The sequence below is a fragment of the Daktulosphaira vitifoliae genome, unplaced genomic scaffold (assembly GCF_025091365.1).
Source record: "Daktulosphaira vitifoliae isolate Bord-2020 unplaced genomic scaffold, ASM2509136v1 Scaffold_4, whole genome shotgun sequence".
NCBI classification, from domain to species: Eukaryota; Metazoa; Arthropoda; class Insecta; order Hemiptera; family Phylloxeridae; genus Daktulosphaira; species Daktulosphaira vitifoliae.
In genome coordinates this window covers 36,176,982-36,204,965 of record NW_026099575.1, presented here as the reverse complement: position 1 = coordinate 36,204,965, position 27,984 = coordinate 36,176,982, and the positions used below count along the sequence as shown (strand labels likewise).

General features: G+C 26.3%; 1 protein-coding gene across 3 annotated transcripts in view; it reads left to right on the top strand.

Moving 5' to 3' along the window:
• LOC126905437 (zwei Ig domain protein zig-8-like) overlaps positions 1-27,984 on the top strand; it is a 193,782-nt gene that overhangs the window by 147,751 nt on the left and 18,047 nt on the right. For 2 of the 3 annotated variants that reach the window (XM_050685117.1, XM_050685120.1), the window contains exon 2: positions 26,632-26,828. In XM_050685117.1, coding sequence (XP_050541074.1) covers positions 26,632-26,828 — 197 coding nt within the window. Of the gene's footprint in view, positions 1-4,466; positions 4,540-26,631; positions 26,829-27,984 lie in introns of those variants that run through there. The other variant, XM_050685119.1, reaches the window with a different exon arrangement.

The following is a 27,984-nucleotide window of genomic DNA, read 5'->3' as shown; positions in this document are numbered from 1 at the left end:
TTTATAAAGTTTGTTTAAGCCACTTTGAATGGTCTCAAATTTGTACTATGTCGCAAGATAATATAGTAGCTTAGAAATATTTTTCATTTTAAAGGGGACATACCCCTATAATCACCCATTCTATAACCTCGGTGACAACACATTACTAAATTTCATGTTAAATAATAAAATTTTGTACTGACTGATAATGTATTTAAAATAACTTAACAAACATTTTTAGACGTATATAGCCCAAGTTCTTTATAAGAATGTCAATTTTATTTTTTTCAATGGAAAAATACTAATTTAGTTGTTTATAAAATAAAAAATTGAGTAATTTAGTAAATGACTAGTCGATAACAACTTTTGACCCATTATATGGGAAGTTATTAGCATTTTTAAATATGCATTAGAGGAGAGATGCGAGTACAATAATTATCGTTAAATATTTTTCGATCGCATCACCTTTTTTGGTATAAAATGAACTAGTACTTCGAAAGTTATTTATAAAATAAACTAATAAATATTGTCACACTCACGTCACACTTCCAGTCTATATTTTAAAATGGTAATAACTTTCGAAATAATAGGTCAAAGTTGTTATCAGTCAGTCATTTTCGTTATCAGATTATTTATTTTACATGTTAGTTAAATTTGTGTGTTTCCATTGAATAAAATTAAGTTGACATCCTAATAAACTTAAGACCTTTCAAATTGGCTACAGAAAAATTTGTAAATGCATATAACTCCGAACTCTTAAAAGATGTTTGTTTTTAAAAATAAATTAAAAAAGTAATTATTAACTCATGAATCCAGAATTATATGGTACTAAAAATTACCAAAAATAGTTTTCTTAGCGTAATTATTATTATCGAGAAATCAAGTGGTTCTTGTTAAAATGAGTACCTTATATCTATATTATACAGTAGTGCATAGATAGTGTATGTTGATACAAAAAGTAAAATTTCAATTAAAAATATTTCCGTGTATAATAAAATAAACATGTTTTTTTACGATGATATTTAGCTGGTACAACGTAGTAAATATGAATACTTATTTATTACGAGTTTCATTCTACTTAGATTATAAAGAAAACGTAGCAATATTCAAACAGTTATGTTCCGTCAATGCGCTCATGTAACATAAATTCCATATATATAGATACATTTATAGTACCTATACATTTACTTGTTAGCTTATTATATTCATATGTAATGTTATGTATGTTACTCAGAAAACTTGTAAAGATAAAATTATTGATTTTCAATTTTTACGTTTCATTTATAGTTTATAGTTTTCATTGCTTGCCTTTACTATTTTTTTTTTTTTATATAAAATAAGTCCTATTTTTGAAATGTGAAAAAGTAATAAGGTCATACATTAAGAATTTTTTATTTTGATAAACTCAAAATAGTTATCTTCATCATTTATTTTGTTATAATTCGACAACTGAATTAAACAAACATTATTATTTTTAAAAATAATACATACAATTGTACATTTATATATTTTATAATTACAATTCCAAAAACAAAAATAAAAATTTTATGATAAATTTATTATTTAGTGGAGAACATACAATACGATCTAAAAACTGTCCAAAAAATAAGAGTAAACTTAGTTATATAACTAGATATATTTTTCCTTATAAAATTGTAAATGTTGTAAGTACTTCAACAAAATGACTCCTAAGAGTTTTTTCTTTTGAAAAATATAACGAGATAAGATAATTTGTGTAGTCGGGTTTACGAACAAATACGAAATGTTTTTATAACTAATGGTTTCGTATTCATTAAAAACTATATTATTATAATCATGAAATACAAATAAAACGACTAATTTATTAAATGTAAACATTTTTTAACTAATCAATACGACTAATTTCAGTATAGAAGTTATGAAGTTTTTGTCATAACAAATGAGAAATAAACAATTTACGCTTAATATTTTTGGTTTTATACTACAAAATTACTGTAAATGAATATGCAATAAATATATTGTTATTATATTATTAACGATTAGTATTGTTCTATCGACACATAATTTGCCACGAAGAATTCATTCTAAGCTTTCAACCGTTGTCGATACTTGAATGGGTTATTTCAATGTTATAATAACACCCACTTCATGAAACCGGCCCAAGGAAGGACTTGTTTGTCTAGAATAGACAGTATTGTTTATCATGTACAGTTGCTTTGTAAAATACGGTATAAGCATTGAAAATAATAACATCATGTATACAATTCTTTAAATATTCTGTTCAAATATTTCTGAAGTAAAAAAATATTATTTTTAAAGTTAATTTGCATTAACTTGTCTAGAACACAAAAAAAAAATTACATTAATAGATATAACACGTACAATGTATGTATAGTATTCATATTTTACAGATTCAAACCTATCTAATTTAACACAATTATATTTAGTTATACTCTATTATTATTCTTACGACCAATATGTCATTCGTTCACACAATTTCATGCTAAAAATTTAATTTTTAATTATATTTTAAAAATTAATTGCAGCCTGTTTACCTTCTTGCTTTGTTATTAATTATAGAATTTTATTCTCTTACAACTTGATACAAGAAAGAATCTAAACATTTGCGAACAAAAAACAATAAATATTGTAACAAGACAAGAAAATGAAACTATTAATTTATGACATTATATTATAAGTCGCCTTATATCCACTCATTTTACTTCTCTATCAGGTTTTGTTTAACTAACCCCGTTAGTCGACACTACTCAAGTTCGCCGTCTAGTTGGGTGCTGTGAAATAATAGTTTTACCGCCCTTAAATTATATCCACTGTATAACATCATATACAGGGTGTTCAGTAAGTCAGGAAACGGGTTTCTATTGTTCTCATTGTTTGTAACAATTAACCTGTTTTCTTACTTACTGAACACTCTGTATAATTGCGAATATTATTAGGTAATTGTATTTTTATGACAATTGTGACTTCTAAAAATGAATATTTTTACCTGGGCTTTTTTTTTTTTGAAAAAAGAGGTGGTAAGTTTTTACATAATGACGACTTATTATTTAAAATAGTTCTTGCATACATTTTTCGACTGTACAATGAATAAACGAACAACTTTACTGATTAAGTTAGAAATTAAAATAATCACACAACCGTGCCTCTCTATATATCCTAATCGATTCTTAATACTAAAAGAGTTCGATACAATTATTTTAATACGGATATAAACTAAAAGTTATTCGTCAAAACTAATTAGTTTTCATTTCTAATCATATTATCTTTTATTTTTTGTTAACAGGTGAGTCAAATTTTGTTTTGCCAAGGAATTTGAACCGAATTGAACAACAAATATCTAGAGAAAAATAAATTCTACTAAACTTAAGGCATTAAAAACATATACTATTATATAAATAAAACGATCTGCGATTTTTCAAGTAAAGTAAACACATAATTAAATTTAAATTTTATAACCTGTTCGTTCGCTATTGAATACATTCCCAATATTCGAAAAATTTTACTAGAGTTTAAATTAGATGGTAACAGAAAAAGTTTATTGACACTCGCTGAGTATACTTTGAAACATAAAAAACTTTATGTAAGCATTAAGTCATAAAGTTACAATTTATGCTGAACTCCAAGGTAAATAACAGTCACATTTCACTTAGCTAGACAAACAATATTTCAAAATACATTTTTAAGTTGAACCGACCTTTATTTTAGCAACTCTACATCTGTGAACAAGATTTTCACATACATATACCAAAAATCATCTAAAAATACAAATAATACTTAAAACTTTGCAATGATAACCTTTAAAAAAACTTATGGACATTTTCACCATACATTTTTAAAAATATCTCTCAAAGTCTACCGAATGACTGATTTGATTTTCATTTTATAATAACTAAACAGTCGAAATTATAAAAAAATGTATGACCCTTATAATAATATATTTAGTTAAATCATAAATTATGTCTTATTTTTCTCAAATAAATTTGAAATGAGGTAACATGGTACCGCGTTTCCCTCGGCCGCATATCACGTTATATACCTTTATATATTGGGATCTGAATCATAAGTGCACGATGGCCCAGTGTTAAGATTTGTCCCTATGAAGTTTTGGGTCACAGGTTCTTATCATACACCGAGCCTTTTTTTTCAGTAAAACAAAATACCTGACTGATTGTTTAATTATGACTCACACAATATTTATAAAAAAATAAAACATAATATAATTTTTCCTTTTTAGAAGTGAATAATATAGGAAAATTTTAAGGTTATAGGACCAAATTGTATTCTGGAAATAACAGAACGTAAGATATTATTCACTTTAAAAAAAAAAATGTGTTATGTTTTATATTTTTGAAAATATTGCTAGAGTTATAGTTAAATAATTACCTTCTAATTAATTATTGAATATCACTTTAAATCATTATTCTTATACCTTTGTATATTATATTAGGTACAAGTGAAATCTTGTATCATCTAGAAAACCCACTCAAAACTTGTAAATTTCGATGAAATACGCATGTTCAGGCTCCATTGTGATCCCTCACAGAAACATTTTTTATTGGCGTGAGTTCTATATTATTTATTTTTAATTTAAATTAATAACACACCTCTATATTCAAAAATGACAAATACAATTATAATGACGTGGCATATATTAATATTAATAATTTATTATTAGATCTTTGTGGAGAGATAAACTAGACACACTTCTATTATGATTTTATAAAATTAACTTTAATTTAAAATTTTTCATTCTAATCATTAAGCTTAAGAATACATTTGTTTATACTGTCAATTATTCTTTAAAACTGTTATAAATTTTTTAAATTCTACTTTTTATATTGAAGTTTTAACAATTTAACCAATAAATAATTGTTTATTAGGTATTTAGTGGCAGCCAAAGGCCAAAACCTTAATAATCCTGTGATCATTGTTTTCCCTTCGGCGGTATTAGTTGAACTTCGAATTTTAACGTTAACTAAGCCCGAAATACTTATAATTATTGCTACCTAGCTTAATTACTTACTAGTATTGTCGTGTGAACGAAACTCTTCTGGCAATATCAAGTATGGAAATATGTGCACGATTGCCTCTGGCAGTTAACCAGGAACTAGCTGTGTCAGATAAGAAAATCTCTACAAAAGACGATAACAATATTATACTCGACAGCACCGGAGGGATATACCCTATCTTAGCCTAAATTCTACTCTTAATGTAAATCGCTCGATAATGACATCGTTAAAAGTAAAACATAACCGGCTGAATTAAGTATAAGTTTGACAGGCAGAGTGACTGAAGTTTTCGCACATCCTTTTGGCTGTCGTTATTATTATTATTATTCAACTCTAGATCTAAACGAAAACCGATTTATTGCCCAAAACTTTTAACAATTAATTCTTAGACGGAGGAAATGCTTTCAATGTAAAACTATTATAAATAACTAATCCATTCTCTCGAGGCCTATTATAAAGAAATTAAAATGATTTTTCCTGTAATTGAACACTATTTGAAACATCTTATATATGTATACAAAGCTACAATAAAACAAAATTAAAGTAAGAGTTTTGCTTAGTAGTCATTAGATCAAGTTGTTGAAGAAACAAAAAATTGAAATCATTTTCGTGTAAGCCTTCTTAAAAGTTTTTTTTTTAATTAAAATTGCCATACATGTTTTGGACCCGTACAACTTGAATCTTTGTCTTTTGCCGCATGGATAATTAAAACTTGTATAAGTTTCATTTCTTAACCATTTTCTTTAGCATAAAACGTTATGCAATTTTGTGACGTTACTTCGACATGACAAAACAGTGAACTTTATTAACTATTCCTAAGACGGTGTCTCTTTAAAAATAATAATATTTTCCATCACCTTTAGTGTTAGTTGGGTTGTTAAAATCAAATTAAAACTTTTTAATGCCTTGTGTAGTGTATCACGTCACCGCTTTTGTGCTCAATGTTCTGTAACTGTATATGTCTTTGCATTTGTATTATCTCTCCAAGTTGATTAACTAAAAGGTACCTACGCAAATAGGTGTGTCATCACCGTCTAGTTACTAAAACTATACGCAAATCGCTGATTATTCAAACACTTTGTAAGCTCCGATTACAAATTCATTAAGTGACTTAGTCGTGATCTATTTACACATTTGTGATTTAGTCGGGTAATTTTTTATTTAACTATATAAACCTATAAACATAGATGACGCCCTATTCAAAATCGAGTGGTTTAAATAGCGTTACATGATCAATTTAATAAACAAAGTAAGTTACCCGACAATCGTATAAATCAAAAAAGCTTTAATTAAATAACACAACTCTAATAAACACAAATTAAATATTAACTATAATTTTTTGTAAAAAAAAATTATTCATTAGAAAATTTCTTAAAAAGAATTAATCGCATAAAACTGTTACTATTAATATTAACGTGCTACAATGGTTAAAGTAGTCAAAATACTTGACAAATGTTTTACTGACCCATTTTTTTAATACCAAATTAACAAAACTACACTTAAGATTGAAATACTCAGAGGAATAACCTATACGTTTGTGGTCACCACTAACAACTCGAAGACCCTTTTCATTTAAACCATACAAATAAAAACTTATACCGACGGACGAATGGGTGTATCTAAAATGACCGCAACCAATGTTAAATCTCGGGTCCAGTTTTCCCTCGAGACATATTCGATGTTATCTGTTTTTTCTTATTCACCCTTGACATTCATCTTAATTTCCCGACAAACAAACGTGGTTCTTTACTGATCAAAAAGCTTCCTTCTCCTAAATAGCTTGAAGCTATTTTCCGTTATTATTATCAGCAGCTCACGAATATCACAACTTTGTTGAAATCAAATTGTGAACTCAATGTATACGTAGCACCTTTACTTAATGCTGACCCAGCTGCGTTTGACGAGCAAATATTATATAAAGAATTGGGATATAAACTGGTCGGTGGGCGGAACAAAAGTCAATTTATAACAAAAGGAGAAAACTGCGTATATTTTAAGTTTAGTATTTTCTATAACAAGCTTTAAGGGATAGAACTCAAAGTATAACTACTGTCGTAGGTAATTAATCATTTCTTTTAGATAAATCAATACGAGAGAAAAAATCTTGACACTCTAAAGAATTATTTATAAAACCATTCCTCTGTACATCTCAAATACAATAAATTCCGTTTCGAAATCTTTGGTAAATTGGTTAAGTAATTATAACTCAACAGAATGACGCTATTATTTTGATTGTACTAATTTCCATTATTATTAACAATAGTAAAACCTAAATTTCTAGTTAGGATAAAAGTAATAACACTACAACAACTAATCCATTTGTATAACACATAATACATACATTAAAGTTTTAATATTGAATTTCCATTTTTAAATTGACGACCACTTCATAATGTCAACTGACATACTTTGTTGTCAAAATTCCAATAAATAAATAATCTAATGAATCAAAATTAAATAAACTGTTATTGTTCAAATTTAAATATGTCTATGCATATATTAAAAATATCAACAGCTCTTAAGTAAAGATATTTTATTCATAAACTATAAATCAAAATTTAAAATATTTCAATTAATTATTTAGATACGGTAATAAGAAACACCATTAATGTTTTTATACAATTATATTCCAGTTAAAATATATTTTAACTCCTAGTATTATTGAACCTGTATAAGCAGTTTTCACTGTAATATAGTGCTAATATTATAAAAATATGATTAAAACATGTAAACACACAAAATTTGGTTTTTATGTACATATTAATTTACAATTTCTTCATCACTAAAAAAAATGTTTAGGATAATACAATTTTAATCAAATACATATTATAAGCATGTTCAGTGAATAATATTTAAATTTTTAATCCAAAGATAAAAAATGTTTTTTATTATCATTTTTTTTTTTATTTAATTTTAAATTTATTTAAAAAATTTATATTGAATTTTTAACATTTGAATGATATAGCGATTTGTATTAATTAAAAAAAAAAAAATTTTCAAGGAGGTTTTTTGTATTTGACATGTTTTTTTGTAATATTTAATTTGCCTAAAGCTTGTTACTATAGCGAACCATAAATTTTATTGAAAACAAAAGTAACTTTTTAAAATTGGAATTTTGTTTATATTATCTCAATTAATTCTTTAGAGCATCGTCAGTTTCTAAGGTCTTTCATTTTGGTTTCTGTAAAGTAAATGTTATTTATTGTATAATCAAAGATAAACCCTTGAGAATTACAAGAGATAAAGACAAAATATGTAAATTTTGTACGTCAAATAAATACATTTTTATTAATATTTATTATATATAGTATAAATCTTTCATTGATGATTTTTATTAATCTTTTTTATTTGATTCTTATTTTAAAAGATGTCTGACGAAGTACTTTAAATATTGTATAATATTTTATTTTGTGATATTTGTAATTTATAAAACTAAATCATTTAAAACCCGTATATATTGGATTTCAACTGGTTAACTTGAGGTCTAGATTCACATTTCACTTAAATTGACTAAATTAATTTGAGAGCTATATAAAGATATATATTAGCTATTAATAATATTGAAATTAATCATATTACTCCATCGGCTTTAAAATAAAACTTATTTATGACGACTTGTTTAAAAAGTAACGTTATTATTTTTAAATAATACACCAATATTTAATATCAACACAATATTGAAAAAATTTGAAAATTATTTCTAACAAGATTCCAACATTCGGTAGTATTCTTGAAATATTAAACTTCATAATTTTCTATAAACGACACAGCAAAAATAATAATATTAAGCCATATTATCTTATTATATTGACAGAATTATATTTTATACAAATATCAAAAACCTAATAAAAAAATAGTCACAATAAAAATTCCTTGTTTCACTATTGATAATTTTAAGGTGAATAATGTTTTTTAAACGACAATGATGATTATAATCATTCTATAATTATAGAAAAAACAATATCATAATTTAACAAAACTCCCAGCTTATATAAACTACTAAAACGTTTTAATTATAAATGAAAATTGAATCGTATTTAAAAAAACACCAAAATTCTTGAATTTTACCGGTAACTTTATAAAATTACTTTTATTTTATTATTTATTTTGAAAAACTATTTAACCTGTCATACATAATTTTGATCTTGATTTTTATGTTTCTGAATACAAATGTCGCTCAGCTATTGTCACATTCTTTAAATGTTATAGTCACTACATTATCCAAAAAAAAAACTTTATTGTTACTTTTTGTCTTTGCAACAAAACAATCGTGACCCGTATAAATAAAGCTTCTATTTGATAGCTTCCAATAGTGAAGTATTTTACAAGAAAAACAAACAAGTAAACAATATATTAGAAAATTGAAAAAAAATCTAATAGAAACAACCAGTATTATATTTCTTGTCTTTTATTGTTTCTGTTAGGGTCGTACACAAGTGGTGGTTTTTGAACACAGTGCATTAACAAAAATAAAAATTCTTATAGTACATTTATCTATATAATGGAAAATATACTGATTAAAGTAATCATTAAATTACAATCATACTTAAAAACCCGAATATTAAACCGTATACATCTAATAATATATTTTTCGTCTGTAAAAAAATCACTGGAAGGAGTATAAATTTGTTTTAAATGTTTTTAAACTATTAAACGTGACTTGTTTATCAGTAGAAATGTTTAATGATAATAATAAAACCGTATGTATAGAATTCATTGTAATACACAGCTGACGAATAAAACACGAAAAGCACTTCTATTTTATTGGCCTTCTAATAATAAGTTTTTTTTTTATTGAAATCAATAGTTTATTTTAAGAAAATATGCATGCAATAGTCAAGTCGTATTGTAACTACGAAAGCAATTTCTATAGAAATAAGCCAAAACCATGAGTTCTGTATGTGGACAATATTTTTATATGTATCGAAAAGAAGCGCGGAGACATTCGGCCAACGTTGCGGAATATTTAAATTTCACATTTCGTTCGTATTATTGGGGTACTCCTTAGGGAAAGAGAACTGGCACTACCAAAGCACTGGAGTATCGTTTTTCATCTAGAACAACTATTACCCGAGACATTTTTCCTCCATTTTACACCACCTGGGTTAAAAAGTTATCCGAAGTGGATCGTTCGATTCAGCACGTTTCATGTGTGAAAAATCGCCGTTTTCCGACCTTTAATCTCAAAAAAAAATTAACTTTATAACCGCTAAAAAAAACCGATACAGATATTGAGGTTGCCCTTTCATTTCTTCCACTTTTATGGTTTTCACATTCGTACTTTGCAACAAATCTTTAAAAAAAATCAAGTTTGTATAATATCCGTGCAAATTTTCCACGTGTGCACAACTTCCGCCACAAAAAGATTAATTTTAATACCATACTTACAGATATTGAACTTCATTGAGTACCACTAGAAGCATTTTATGTTATAGCCTCGTCTAATGCCATATTAATAAAACATTTCAAATTATTACCTAATTAATCGAAACAGATAAAGGAAAAGTCAAATAATAAATTTCTTAACATTATGATTTATGTCGTCACAAACCGCTATAAGTATACTCTTAACTAAATATCAAAGTTAAACAGTTTTGAAAATTAAATTAATTACATAAATAATATTCGTTATTGAAAATTAAGCTGATAAATATTCAATAAGCTAAATTAATTTATTTTTGTGTGCTGTCTGATTACTTAATTAATAATTGTCTTTTATTAATTATGTAATGTTGAAATTTTTTCAACTTGAGTTAAATTTAATTCCATTCTACTTTTGACGAAATACATATAAGAGTCACACTTGAAACATCAAAATTTCATTGAACAAAGAATTTGAGATTTATATGCTAAATAAACGACTTAAAAAAGTGCCGTTTTATTTATTAACTGGAAAAGTTTAAGGCTCGTGTACATTAAGATTAAACTACACGAGACACGTTGCGTGAAATACGTCGCAAAGATATTTTCTTTGAATGAATTAATGAAGTTAACGGTTTTTTGCACTACAGTGAAAACTACGAAATTATAATATATGATATAATTACTTCGTATTTTAATTCTAATTGCATATTTAACTGTTACGTTCTTTGACACGCAGTAAACATAATAACAAGCATAGTATTTTAGACTATTTCGTAGGCATACTGCTTAATAAAAGCCTGATACGAACAGATTTCAACTAACTGCCGTATGATAATTTTATCAAAACTTTGTCCAACATTAAAATAATAGGAACACATAAAATGTCTACCATACAAAATGCAAAATGACAGAGAGAGACACAGAAAAAATAAAGCAAGATAATTATTTATCATGTACGACAATGGTCACAGACTAACATAGTTTGCACGACTGCACACGACATGTGCGATGGAAAAATCAGTGGGCAGCAACATTTTTCCAAAAAAAACTAGTTAAAACATATTAATCTATAAAATAACAGAAATATAAACTTCAAGTGTACTGTAATTTTTGCTTTGTAAACATTTTATTATCAAACTTAACTATTGATTGTTCGTTAATAATGTTGCTATAAAAAAAATTAATTGTGAATCATTTGTATGATAAATTCAAGACTCTCCCTTATTAAATTGTCAAAATGATTTATTTTTCATTTTAATCCTATATATTGCTCAAAATTAAGTAGAGTAAATGGTGATTGATTTATTGTTATATTTATAATTTCCTCTAAAATTAAAATGATATCGAACATTTTTTTATATTTTATATTTGTATATAAGCAAATAATATATAATATATTATTTGCATATGTTTATATTATAAGTGGTTAAATAATTATTAGATCTGTAACTTATACCTTACAATGGGTACCCAGCTTAATTTTTAAATGACGACATACTAATTAAACTACTTCTTATTAGAAAATAATCAATTGAGAAAATGGTTGAACGTACTCTTTCAATTATTCAATAAGTATTCCAGGAGTTTTTAACATTTTTAAATGTAGACTGGATGTGAGGTGCGGGTATGTTATTGTTATCATTTCTCTGACGCGTTATTAGATAAAAAATATATAATGACTCGTAAATTACTTGTGTCAATTTTTTTTGTTTTTATAAATTAAGAAACAAATACTATTTAAATTAATTAAAAAAAAAAAAATTCTCAAAATTATTATTTCAGAATAAATCCAATGGTCAACGATAAATCATTTACCTTGTGTAAAGGTAAAACTTAAAAAAAAGTTCCTTAGGAAATTTTTTTTTTATATATTTTCCTTGAGTTTAATTTAAAAAATTACTCTATTATTTTATTGGTGAAATTTTCAAAATAGTAATAATATATTCGAATAAATAGGAGCTCTTAGTTATTAGTTATATGACATGAGATCGCATCAATTCTTAAGATAAATTCGATTTATTAGATAATCATATTCGCGGATTAAAAACTATGTAAATTATAAAACGAATTTTAACAACGAAATTCAATTGATTTTTATAGTAATAGTTAACCAAGATAGTATATAGATTATTGTTAGCCATCTCATTTTTATCGAGGTCATTGGATTCTCATAAAATCAATACTTAATAGTCAATCTCTACAATAGTAAACGCTCACAAGTTTTAGAGACACCGTCTATAAGCAAACAATTCTTGTTATTGTAGGTAAATTTGCAAACACATTTCTCTAAAACTTTTCTTATTTAGTATGAAGCTTCTCTCTACTACTTGTCTAAGCTATGACTTGAATTTACAATGACATAAATAATGAACTAGATGTATCGATGCATAACAGCACTCATATATTTATACCTATATTTACGATATATTTATTTTATACATAAATTGTCCATATCATGGAATAATTTCCTGAATTTTTCGCTGACTGCTTCAAGATCAAAGAATATCTGTAAATAACATCCGTGTGATAAACAAAAGAGAGTATTTGTGTGACATTAAGTTCATTCTTGGTCTATTGTTTAATATACAAAGCTGGCTTTAAAAACTGACGGGAAAATCGAATTTTTTTAACATCTCAAAACTCTATTTTAGAAGTTCAACTTTGTCTTTGATCCGTACAATATTCCACTCAAAGACTCTGAAATACCATTTCAAAATATGCTATTAAAAATATTTACACATCAAATGACTCCCATGTGGTCATCAATAGAAGTACGTTAAAAGGGCTAAGAGACCATAACCTACTTCATGAATTTATCTAAGATTCATGAATACAACACCTATCAATTCATTACTATAAATAATTAGGAAATGTCAAAAGATATTTATGGGGAAAGATATTATTTGCGTTTAAAAGAAATATATATATAAATTAGATTAGTCCGAACAAATTTTTTCTCAAAGAAATTATATTAATTCCAATCAACAACATTTTATTGTGAATACTTTGGAAGTTACTAGTAGTAAAAAATATACACCGGAGGTTAAGCGCGAGTATTACAAAATTTATCTTTAGTCATTTCTTCGCCGCACTTTACCTCCCGCCAAGATACAATAATGTAAATATCTTCCGAATCACTGGTCCAAAAGTTGTTATCGGCCAGTTATTTTCTTAATTAAATTATTTTATAGTCTAGTTTAATATGTACGTTGTCGTTTAAAAGAATAAAGTTGACATTCTTACAAGGTATATCAAATAGGCCTAAAATTATTTTATAAATATAAATACATAGGTAACTAATAAAATCCAAAAAGCTTATTATTTTGAGTGGTTAGCGTTAAAAATAATTATCTTGTATATTATACATCAATCGACATAACAACACAATACTTTTATGCCTTAAGTAGTTGGCAGCTAAGACATTACATGGATTTTAAATGTTATAATAAATATATTCATAATTCCATCTAAATAGTATTTTTATTTTAGACAAATGTTTAAAAAAATCAAAATCTATTATTTAATTCAATTGGATAAAAAAAAAATTTTCATTTTACTGTTTAAAGAAATACAATAAAGTAAAAAAATATCTGAAGCATATACTATATGTGTAAACATTGTAAAGCCGGTAGGAACTCGATTTACAAACACTAACTGATTTTTTTTTTTAATCTGCCGCCATTTTCCGTAGAAAACAACTTTTTTGGTGTAAATAAAAAAATCAAATCAAATTTATAAATATCTGAATTTCTTATTCTTATTTTTTTTTTATGAAAATATAGTGATATATTGGAAATAATAATTCAATTTATACTCACTATAAACTATGAAATTGACCTGCCATCCACAAACATAACACTCGAAAATAGAATGACTAGTAATAAACAACATTCCAATAATATGATGTTCTCATCATTATAGAAGTAAAACATTCAGTGAAGACATATAAAGATTATAATATAAGCCCGTGTAGAATCGTATTTATTTTAAACTGCTCTAGTCAAATAGACACAGGTTAGTTTTAGAGGAAGAAGCATTCCTTAAGTTTAACTTCTGATCAAATATAATATTTATTTATTAAATTTTTCAATATTTTTTTACAAACTTTATGAAATGATCACTCGAATCCGTATTGTTTAAATTATAGATTTTCACTGGAACGTATTTTTCCTCATTTATTCTTAATATACTTTCGAGTAAATGTTTTGATGAATAATACAAACACAATTCGGAAAAATTAAACGGTGAATTTCGTGCTATCTTTAAAATCGCTACTTCTTTTACAAAAACGTCTTTAAAATATTGAGCTAAAAATTTTTAAAACCCAAATCTATAGAAAAAAAAAGAAAGTAAGTTAAAAAATAAAGGAATAAAATATTCCATTTTTATATCCTTATTGAAAATATTACGTCCATTTTTTACCATGATAATCATTTAAAGTTTATGGCGCCAACAATTATGGAGAGATGCTTCTTTTAATTCAATTTTCACCTTATGAATAAGTCGATTCCTTTGGGAATAACGAGAAATGCTAAAATGTAAATATATATATGTATAATATTATACAGTTTTATCTTTTTTGTTATAAAATTTCGGTGTATTATATTATCCGAAAATTGTAAAGTGTGTTATATTTTTGCGCTCGTGTGAGTGTTACATGGAAATGTTGTGAAAACAAATATCGTTTTCGCTTAGCTAGTTCGACTTTGAAACGACCAGTTAATTTTAGTAATAATGACTATGTCGAGAGGCAAACAATATTCAACTGAAGTATAAGACCGCCCGGCAGACGGTAGTCAGTTATTTCTGTGTTGCCAAGGAGAGCAATAAATGCCGTGACGATACTTGTTGACGCTAAGTGCATTTAAACGATCGCTGGCCATTACACCGCCAAAGAGCAAGTGCTAGATAACAATGGACTGTTGCCGTCAATCACTTAGCGCATAACTCGAAGCAGCCGAATCAAAACCACTTACACAGTTCACGGAACTCGAGTAACGTAGAACTTTCCACGGGAATTTCTCGATTACTGCCAAAAAGGGATGATGTTTTTGAAACATTAACAGCGCGCCGCCATAACGAAATAGAATGTTCCCCAATTGCCGCGACATCGAATAATATCACTTATGTTCGAGTATTATGGAATTGACCCTAGTACAGCTTAGCGAGTACATGCAGGTCGATTTCGTACATTTTGCAGTGACCATAACGTACACCATATCGTGTTTGGGTTGCAGCCCGGCCGATGGCAATTTGTGTGACAACAAACGAATAGTCTTTGCTGAGTAGATACGATGATATTAGATAGAAGAGGTTGACGTGTGGGCGATCGAAAAACGATTTCCAACATAGTCCCTTGCTTGCAATCACTTTTATCATCCTTTGGACCGTCTCCAGCGTTCGTTGGCAGTAGTGAGTGGTTCAAAGGTTGAAGCAATCCGTAAATTGGATTCGCCCGCAAGGTGCACCGTAGTCGTGTTGGACAACGATTCTTCTATTATAAACAAAAGCTGTCCAACAAAACAGCAAGCGCATCGAAAACAACATATGGACACATAAACGCTCATGAGTAAATACATTGGATTTATTTTGTACATTATTCGGGAACACATAACGCAATCTTATTTCTTATTCGTCAGAGGATGTGTTTTCGACGATTCTCGTTGTCGTGTGACAAATATGAGAAACTTGATAATGTAAAATGCATTTTAGAAATTTCAATTTTAAACTATCGAGAGAAAATAATGTCATTTTACAACGTGTCTTGTGTATTTATAAATTATAATTATAAAAATGACATTGATGTATGTGAACGGTGAAAAAAAAACGTCAATTTAATCTTATTACATTTTTTCAGCTTAAATGAGATGGTGTAATATGATATACGTAAATTGCATTTCAGGCTTACAGTTAAAGAGTAATGAAAAAAATCCGGATATCGACAACAGTGCAGTGATTTAATAAAAAATTAAAAATATGCTCAGCGTAGATAACTGGATAAAATAAAATGTGCAGCCGACTTAGCGACGAAATGAACAGGTCCATTGATTGTTTACTTGCATTATCTGCACGTAAATCATTAATATTTTTTACAGAAAAAAAACAAACAAAAAGCAAATCAAGAGTAACTTGAAATTAAAGTATATTTATTTCAAAAAAAAAAACTGTTCAACTATAATGTATCATATTGTGTACTCAATTTCCGGAAATAACATTGAAATATTAAATATTTTTCAATCGAATACGAAATAATTGAAAAAAGAAATAATAAATGACTATAAAAATCTTGAAAAATTCATTCTATGTTTGTTTAGGTTTATTATTATTTTAACTCCTTGTTATTTTATCAAAACAGCCAGCACTATCAAAATAATGGAATAACTATCAATGTTTGTAAATAATATGAAATTAAAATAATCGACCACACAAATAAATATGTACGTACTAATAATGATCATTTATGTTTTACACGAAAATACAAATCAATTATTAATTCTTAATATATTCAATGGTGCAAGTTACATTATACATACATGAATATGACATAAAAGAGCATCACTAAATTAATGCAGTTCAGCAATACTGACACACAATATATGAAATTTAATGTAATTATAATATTTCATTAGATTCGTGTGTACCCAACAATTAAGTTTGTGTTGTGCATAATATTATCATCTCTATCATAAAACATATCTTATTAAAGAATACATTAGTATAAATATAATTTCAAAATTACATATAAAAATCATTACTCAAGGGCGTAGATAAGGAGAATGAATCACCATTTACAAGAAATTTTATTTTTAAATAAAACTTATGTATTAAAAATTTTCACTAATAGATTATGAATTACTCAGCACCACCGCCCCTCCTTAAATAATCTTTACCTACACCCCTGAAAACACTATAATAATCAATTGAGTTAATAATACAAATAATTGACGACAAAAACGTAACCAAATATGTATTTTTAAATCGTTTGCAAATGTTGATGCAAAAATTTGAACTCCTCCCGATTATTCAAATGTAATTTTTACGAATATTACTGTATTGAATGTGTTTCCGAAATTGTACCTAACCTAAAATTTAATTAATATTAAATGTCTATTACATTAAAATGTATGAAAAAACAATACTAAATGAATACTCATAAATATTCAAAAAAAGTCACTAACTTAATTATTTTTTAATTAAGTTTAATAAAGAATATTCGAACTAATTTTTTTCTTTTCAACAATTTTAAAGTTATTTTCTTGTTTCAGCAAATTAAAGGCACTTTTTATGACTTTATTACTGAATAAATATAGAAAATTTACTAGAATGCATCGTCACAGATTATAACTTGTATTAAACTTACTTTTTATAGTGGATAAATTATTTATGAAATATCGACTATATTTTATAAGTTGATATAAATTCAAAGAAACATAACTGTCAACAAAAGAAATCAATAAAAGTTTTGTAAGTATAAATATCACTATATTTGTTTTCCTTTAAGTATGTACATTAAGGTATGAATGTTTTTATTTTTGAGTAATTCAATATATTCCCCAAAAGTTTTTCGGAACTCCTTAAATATCAAACGAACCCGAGAGTTTTGAATTTGCTTCCTAGAAATTCCTATGAACGAACGGTTTTCATGATTTTCGCATTGGTCATATTTTTGCAAGGCATAGTAAAGTTGCACAGCATGCTCTTTCAGACGCTTGAATTCTGTTCACGGCAACCATTCTTTAAAGTAGTGCTAATGGTAAATATCCAGGAGCAATAACTTTACCTGCGAAGGTAAAAGGAATTCGGAATAGCCTCTATTGTTATAATTAAAGTCATCGGTTGGCACTTTCCTACCATTATGTTTGGGCTCTGTGCATTCTATACGCATTATTTTATACAATAATAATGTAGCATTATTATAATAATAACGAGCAATAAATAAATATACAGCCTAAGTATTATATTATAGTTCCTATTTATAACATCGCGAATGGCAATAACCGTGTCTAAGCGGCAAACACAATATTTAACATTTACTGTAAGCCAAATAAAAAATAAAATAGCAAATATTTTGCTCTGAAACGATTTGTTAAGGAGTTAATGTTACAAATAGTCATTATTTATTGTCTAGAATTAATATTTAAATAGTTAAATGTATTTTTTTAATATGATATCATCAATTAAGCATTATTATTAAAAAAATTATAGATACTATTAGATAACAAAAACTGCGTAATGTGTAGAAATAATACGGACGAACTTATTATGTTCTTCCGTGTGAATTCGGTATAACATTTTAAATCTTTAGACAATTAGCCTCGTATTTTATTTTCCTTTAGGGATATTTCAAAATTGATTCTACTGAAATTAAGCTTATATTTGTATTTTTTTTATAAAAAAAAAATCTATGTGTGATTGAATGGCGTAGGCAGATGAGTTATTCAGGAATTTCCAATCTCCAATACATTAAATGGATAAAGAACCTTTTTATATCGCAATTGTCTATTAAAACAGTCCAAAACGTCAACTTATGATATTATACATAACGTTACCCGATGTTGACGTAGCGTTAAATTGATGATGGACTCGAAGTTTTTTTATGTTAATTTCAGAAATCGGTCGTAAGTTGTGATCGAAAATGAACGCCGGTAATACTTTACATGTAAAGCTTAAAGTGTAGTACTCTCTACTAGTTTAGAAATGTGTGTAGTTTTATAAAAACTCAGTCTTTGGGAAAAAAAATACGAGAAAATACACGCCTTTAAAAAAAAACGTTGTTATCAACTATATACTACATGTAAACGCGTTTAATAATGTTCGTTTAAAAGCAAAAGTGACGGTTTATTTTTACATATACAACATACCTACAAATAAAATAAAAACATAAAGAATTGTTGTAGGGTTATTTCTATACCCATTATCGTCGACCGTAAACCGGAGCTACTGCGTTGAGTTTTCATTTTGTGCAGACCGCCTTTTATTTGACATCTTCTCTCCTCTCCCCGTCCTGATTGTTTTTACAGTAACCGTCAGAAATGTTGTTACAATCCACATCTTAACGTTCTTAACGCATAGCGAATACAATATTACCATTATTTGAAAACACTAATGCAATTTTCAGACTTCAGTATATAACTAAAAAATGTCTTAATAATATGTATTTACCCCAATCTCAACGCGCTACATTAACAACACCATTTCTGTATAACATTCAATTATGTTTAGATACTCCTCTAAGATACTGATAAACTCTAGGACACTGATAAATAAAAGTGATACCAGTAAATTTATACATTTTTGGGCAGGCCGATTCTTTTTAGCTTTTTTCAAAGAAATCAAAAAGTGTTATCCATTAATATAATAACTATTGCCAACACGATAAACAATTAATACTAGTTATATTCAAATGTAGCTTAAAAATTAACACTTTTACTTGATAACGATATGAGATATTTAAGGTGTTCATGCTATTTAAATATTACAATTACCTGGTGTAGTAACTATTGTTTTATTTATAAGTCATATTACTTATTTACAGCACAGGTATAGTAATTTAATTTAATTTAGAATTGCTTTGATCAGTTATTTTGCTCTTTATTATTAATTGTTTTAAACATTGAATATTAATAAATAGTTTTTTAGAGTCTATTCTTAAACTATGAATAAAAAAACAATTTACTATCAAATGCATCTTTCTATTTAAACTATCTCAATTGAACACAAGATTGTAATTAACTAAAATATATTTAACGTAATTGAGTTTTTGAAATGTATTTTAGTTTCAGTTATCTAAAAAAATTATTTAAAATAGCTCTTATAATGAATTTATTTTACAAATTGAAAAAAACCGCTTTAGAACATTACTATAAGAAAAAACAAATTATAATCTTAATTCAAATTCGTCTTATCGATTATTATTTTTATTTCTATGGCTTCTTTTCTTTTGTGTATTTCTATGACATTTACATGTTTTATTTTTGAATTTCTATGGCTTCTTTTATTTATTTTATTTGTGGTTAAATGGCTATTTAATATTTTATTTTTGCATTTCTAGGACTTCTTTTTTTTGTTATTTCCATTTCTATGGCTTCTTTTATTTTTGTTATTTGTGGTTTTATGGTTTTTTTTTATTTTATTTTTGCATTCTATGGCTTGATATTTTTATTTTTTTGTATTTCTATTACTTTTTATTGATTTTTCTTATACATAAAGGCATAAAAATATACGGTGTTAGATTTCGCTTAAATTAAAAAACATTTCTTTGTTTTTTATAGATTTCCTGCTGTTTTAAATAATTATAAATTAAGAAAAATATTTCAAATAATTTTTCCCCGACCTTTGCCCATTGATCCTTTGGACATATTACTATTATAGATCTTCGGGAAATTTCCCAATATGAATCCATATAAATACGTGTTTTGTTTAATAAGACTATTTTCCTCGAATCCTTTAATTTCTTAATCAAACTATTACTTAGACAACAAAGTTATTTTTATTTTGTCTGGTTAAAACTTTGTACTATACAATTTGAAGACACAAGTATTTATTTTTAATAAGTTTACACGTGTAACGCTTAAAAAACAGTCTTAATGTCACAAACTCTGTTTCAGTCTTTAGATAACTAAATATAACCCTTTGAGTCGTGTTATATTTCGACAAGTTTCTTTCGGGAAAATTCAAATGAGCGTAATCAAAATGATGCGCCAAAACTGTAAAGTATTATCTATACATTATAAGCCGTAGCCGTATACCATACGCTAATGAACTCTGTTGCGATTAAAACTTTGTCATAAGAACACGGGACTTGATCATCCATTCGTCTTTGTAGTTGAGCTGAACTCGGTGTTGTTCGACGGGCGCCCGTATGTATATGTCGGACACCCTCAGCATTTACATAGCCCGGAGTGACGTCATACAATTTTAGCTCCTGGTTTCTTTTATTTTAACTTTTTTTGCGATGAAATAGGGAAACAATACAATTGTACGTTTATTTAACTAGAAAATGATTGCAAGAATACGATGAGACGACTTTGTTTCTATCGACCAACTGTCTAGTGCACCTGTGCAAAATACTAAACAAATAATACAAATACAGAAAACTATCAAACATTTTCAATCCATAGAAAATCGATTTGACGTTATCATTATTGCTATTTGAACTGTGTAAATTCTATATAATCGCGTGAGTGATACTTATAAGCTGTACACTCATACAAACTATATTGGATGCTATTTAAAATAAGTTTTTATTTAATTTTGAATAAAAAAAGCTGACTTATAAAAATAACAATAACTTTCAATGTTTTACACATATTTCAATATTGTTAACATTGTCAAAAATATCTCGAGCAATTTCTCACTGAATTAGTGCCAAAAGAACATTTTTTTTAATTGAAATTTTTTCGTAAAAATAATTACAAGTGTTTAGCTTTACGCGTATTTTTTATAATATGATTATAATTAGTCATTGACTGACAACTGAACTGTCAGTGATAAGGCACTGTAAAGTATTAGCTAACTCCAATTATCTACTAGGTTAAATGAATTAAAACGTGAAAACTTTAAAACGTTTCCACAGAGTTGTTTTAAGTAAAAACTTAATGCGATTGAATGTAATATGCTTCTGCGTTGTCTAAGACAACAACGTATTTTAAATAAAACTTAGATAATCATTTGTCTATCAGACATTCAAACTTAGATGACAGTAATTTTTATTCATTTAGTTCGTCCAAGTTTTGAAAATTTAACCTCGTATACTTTCACGAGTTTGAAGATTTACAAGTAGCACTCTTTTAAAACAATATCTGTAACACCCACTTGGTCAACTCGATTTTTCAACATTCCTGTAAAAATACATAAAATACACTATGATATATTAATGTTACCTTTTTGCTCCCGACCTCACACGTGTTTATTCGACCAAATTGCCGTAGAGCAAATGCACTACAGAATACCACAGAATGTGTATATTGTTTATACATTTTCGAGTTAGCAAACTGATACAACAGCAGCTACAGTATACATTATAAAATTTAACGTGAAAAATATTACATTTTCAAGTAGCTCTGACCGTGTTAAATTTATTATGTTTTTCCCTTGTATAATCGCATTATAGATACTGCGAGATAGTAATAAAAATATTGCTTTCTTTTGATTTCTGAAACAACACGCAATTAACATACTATATTTTTTATTAAGCGTTTCAATGAAATATTTGAAATTCATACTGTGCTTCATTTATTTGAGGACGAGNTCATTTATTTGACGACGAGTCAAGGAAGACAGTGTCACCCAAACATCTTGTAATCGACTTTTCTGATCATTTTTTGTGCCTAGCTGATCAGTTCATCGTGACCCTACGGCCATACTTCATTTTTAAACTCACTGGCGTAATTGATACAAATGGTTTACAGTGTACACTATACAAATCCTCCACCTTATAGAAGCTCCTGATATTACTAGATAAAAACGTGACATGCCGAAATTCGTACAACTCGTAGACAAGCTGATCCACGTGTGTGTCATTCCCTTCTGAGCTGATTGATGATACATATGTAGACAGTTAAACTTTGGTACAGTAAGTTTACCTACAGTTTTTCAGCACGCTCTTGTCTACCGTTCCGTCTCTCTCACTAGCTTTACCTCTCTACCAAATACCTACGAGCAATCGATCCATGCCCAGTGAAGTGACCACGACCGACAATAATACACGCCTGGAAAATCACGTGACTGACAAAAACATCAACAAATATATACAAATCTGACTAACAACGGTATACACATTTAGTTCAATTATTATGTTATTGTGAATTTTTTTTTAATAATTATTACCTTCTTAGACTACGTTTAAAGCATGTTTTTTTTTTAATTATTCTAAAAATAACAATTAAAAATTATTATATATATTTTTTTCAAAATTTCCAATAGCTATTTTTCGACACTTTTGTAACAAAATCATTTAAGTAGTCCATGATAATTTTAGGACAAGTGCATCTCAAATTTAAAAAATTTTAATTCATAGTGTGAGTATAAAACATGAACGGCGTAATTAGTACATCATTTCGAGCTGCGCCAACCCAACTAAGTACCCACTTTATATATTTAAATACTAATAACTCAATAAGTACTCGTCTTTAAGATGTCGTCTACCTACAAAAATTTTAAATAAAATCTAAAACATGGATATTTTAAAATTAAAAAAAAACATTTTTTATTTTGTTATTAATTTGATTATTAAAAGAATAATTAATAAAATATATGCTTTAAACGTAGTCTAAGATCACAATAATTATAAAATGAAAATTAAACCAAATTGTAATTAGATCAAAAAGGTTAATAAGCGTTATTAGTCCGATCTAATTTATCACATTGTATATATCATTTTTTTTTATTATTTACAATCCAATTACTGAAAGTGGATAACACATAACACTTTGATAAATGTTACGAAATACATTAAATGAGTAAACAAAAGAAAAATAGAACTCAAACTATGGAATAAGAAAACAAAATATATACAGGATGTTCAAAAAGTGAGAAAACAGGTCATTTGTTACAAATAATGAGAACAATAGTAACCTATTTCTTCGCTTACTGAACACTTTATATATAAGAAATGCTTGACATTCAATTACACGAGTATTTATTTTTTAATTACCCGTAATAAAAAAATCTTATCCATACTCCATACTACCCTTAAGTTATTAAGTATTAAGTATTGGTACATTAACTACTAATTAGGTATTTATTATAAGTAATAGAAAGAGTCAGTGGATAAATAATATCACTATTTATGTTGAATTATCTATTTCCATACAACCTGTTTCAAAAACCGTAAGATTACAGAACCTTTAATTATATAATTAAACAGATACTCATGGAAAAAGTGATAACACTTTTATTTTCAATTGTGCTCTATTATAGACTCATTGTCTTATATTACATAAACTATATTTTTTAAATTTAAATTAAAAAAAAAAATTATGAAAAAAGAAACAAATCAAGTGTATTAATAAGCCCAAGAAATAGTGTTTTCCAATTAATAGTATTAATAGTATACTAATAAATATAACTCTTTTTAATAAATTATAATGGAATTACTTTTTGATTTCCTCTTATTTGCTAACATCTAATATCCGAACGCGCCGGTAATCACCGTGTTTTCAGGTAGACAAATTAATATAAAACAAAGTTATGTCATTATGTGACATAATAAAAAAAATTTCCGATCAATAGAAAGTAAAAATGTGCCAAGTATCTAGCCNTTCCGATCAATAGAAAGTAAAAATATGCCAAGTATCTAGCCTTCATTTTTAGGACTTTGTTTACACTCGGTATTCAATTTGTAGGGCTTTTTTTACTCAATATTTTGTATTTTTTCTACCCTTAAAAAATTATTATGTCATATGACAATATTTTTAATCATAGCTTTATAACTTGGGTCTTATGGACGATTCTTCTTTAAAAAAAAAACTAGAGATAAATGAAAAACCTGATAAAGTTAAAAGTTTGTTAGTTCTTTTATAAAATACCTAAAAATCTCTCAAATACAATCAAAAACAGCTTAACATCCTACTCGTGCATAAATAATTGGGCTGGCGAGTCCAATTATTTAATGCACGAGTAAATGGTAAACAATATATTGTTGTCGAAAATTATTATTTTGAACATTAGTTAAATAATAAATTTTAAAATGAAAATTGTAAAAAATAAAAAAATTCCTAACAGATTTTAATTCATAAAGACCAAAGATGTAAAATCAAGTAAACATTTCCACATTTTTTACTCAGAAAGATCTAAATTGTATTTTAATTTTGATAAAGCAGCGTCGACATTTACAGCCTCGTTTTTTTCGCTTGAAAAAATATTTACAAGTAAATTTATCATCGTTTTAATTTATAATAGATGAGTAGTACAAATACATCTATTTTTTTTTTTTTATGTATTATTATAAATAGTTATGTGTCAATAAGAAATAAAAGAGTTTATTGGTTATTTATAAATATCAAACTATTTTACCAAAAGTAGCAAAAAAAATGAATAATTATGATTACAACTAAAATTTCAGGATAAATTATATAAAAATTTATAACTTAGGTCATTAATTATAATTTTATTTAATACATAACTTTAATTAAATATATGATATTATATGATTAAATTAAAAATATATCATTATGAAACAATAAATTAAACACACTAAAATAATATTTTCTATTATCGAGAATGAATACTTTTATTTTCTAGAATGGAATATCGCATCTTAATAAAAAAGAAATAAACTCTTTAAATATTTAACTCGGATTTACGATAGAAAATTTAAATTTTTTTAACCTAATCCAAAGAACATTTTTTAAATGAACTATTTAATGAAAAAGTTTTTAGGTCATAACGAATCCGACATATTTTCAAAGTTGGATTTTACTAATCCATTTAAGATTTGGCTTTATTTCAAAAATTGTTGTTCACCACAAAACTAGTCTTCAAAATAACAACCAACAATTTTAATTAAATAGAAATACAAAAATCTTTTTACAATAGCTACTTGAAAATTTTAAATTTAAAGTTAAAGATTTTTAAAAATTGATTGGAGATCAATTAAAAATCTATATTAACCAAAATTTGACTAGCATGAATTTCTCAAAATATTGATATAAAATACTTTTTATGTAAATTATTGCTTATACTTAATTTTTCTTATAAGTTGGTCTTTTTAACCAAAAAAGAAGATTAATATCAAAAATATAATTTCTGATAATTTAGATTAAATGGTATACTATTCAAAATAAATAAGATATAAAATATAATAAATGAATACAAAAATATTTTAAAAAAATTATTTAGAATTTTAAATTTATATCAATTATAAAATTTTCTAGTATAAAAATAATATTACCGTTCTTTAAATTTAAAGGTAAGTTTTACACCGTTATTAAAATTGCACTTATTCTTCACTGCACTGCACTTCAAACGCATTAAACATTTATCGTTGTTATGTTTAAATTTTTAATTAATTATTAAGCATAATGGTATGGCGTTATTTGCAAAAACAAAATACTTTAAAAACTGTTTTTAAACTTTGTTTAAGAGGTAGAAAAAAGTTATATTCACATTAAAATATGAGAAACTACTCTAAAAGTTTATAATTGGTTCAAAACAAAAAAAAAATTAAAAATTAAAAATACCAATAAAAGTTTTTTGCTTCTTTACTGCTCAATATTAAATTTAATTTAATTTCATGTTTTCTCATCCGTATACTTTATTTTATTTTTTTTTTTTGTAGGGTGTTCTTATCAAGGCAACGGAGATAGTAAAAACAGTAATGGAGTAAGCGGTGGCAGGAATGTAAATGTGGTGAAACTGGACGTTGACCAATCTATTGGTCCACAATTTGACTCAGAAACACCTAGAAACGTAACAGCTCTAGAAGGAAAATCCGCATATTTGACATGCAAAGTCAACCACCTTGATAACAAAACGGTAAGTTAACAAAGAATATTCATTTTTTGAAACATAAAATATACTTTATCAAAAAAAATTCTTTCTATGATCTAATTTTAAATATTTTCATATTCTTTTTTTTATAATAAATATAATTACACAATCAAAAAGAACACCACAAGCGCTTTTACAGAATATTATATAAAAAACAATATTACAACATTATCCAGTATTTTACTTAATTTAAATAAAATAAAGGTATTAAAGGAAATATATGTATGTATAAAAATAAAAATTTTAAGTTTTAATCTTTGGTTTTATTAATGAAACTTTAAAGTCATTTTGGAAGAATTCTCAATATTCTTTCTAATTCGTTAAGTTTTACAAAAATTTATTCAATTAATTGCTATAGAAGACAAATCTTATTGGTTCAATAAGTAAATAAATGAACCGCTAAATTACGAACTTATATATAATAATACATACACAAATGTAAAAAAAACAATGCCTTATATTTGAAACATACTTATTTATTTTGTATTTTATCAGTTCTTGATCAAATTATACTCTCATGAGTTGTTTACTTCTTCTTTACAAAAAATCTCTTATGGTTTCTTGTATAAATATTGAACAACTATAGATTAAACTAAATGAAAAGTATAAATTGTAAAAATAAAGTGATTAGTCAATGGTATTCATAAGATATTGTTTTTGGTACAATATACTCCTTTTATTTCCATTAATTATGCATTTATGATTAATCATTAGTATAGTGTTAAAATGAAGGAGATGCATTTGAATAACAATGAAACATTAAAACGATAACGAATTTGATATTTTATTTTTTTTATTTGCACAATAAATACAGATAAATGATCCATTGAGAAAGCTTATACGTTTAATGAGCAAAATAACAGTAAATTCTCGACTATGTCTAGTGTTATTGTGCAACTATCTTTCAGCGTCGGTTCAGTCCGATACCACATTTACCAACATACTCAACCTCTGTACAATAATTATAGCTTCGTTGTCGACCATCGTTATTTTACCACTCTTATTTTATCTCTATTCAACATTCTACACTTGTTACCACAACATTTACGCAGCAACTAACATCCATCTCATTTTTATAAAAAAAAAGCTTAAACTATTTAGTGTGATTTTCGCAATAATATATTGCATATATTATTACTCA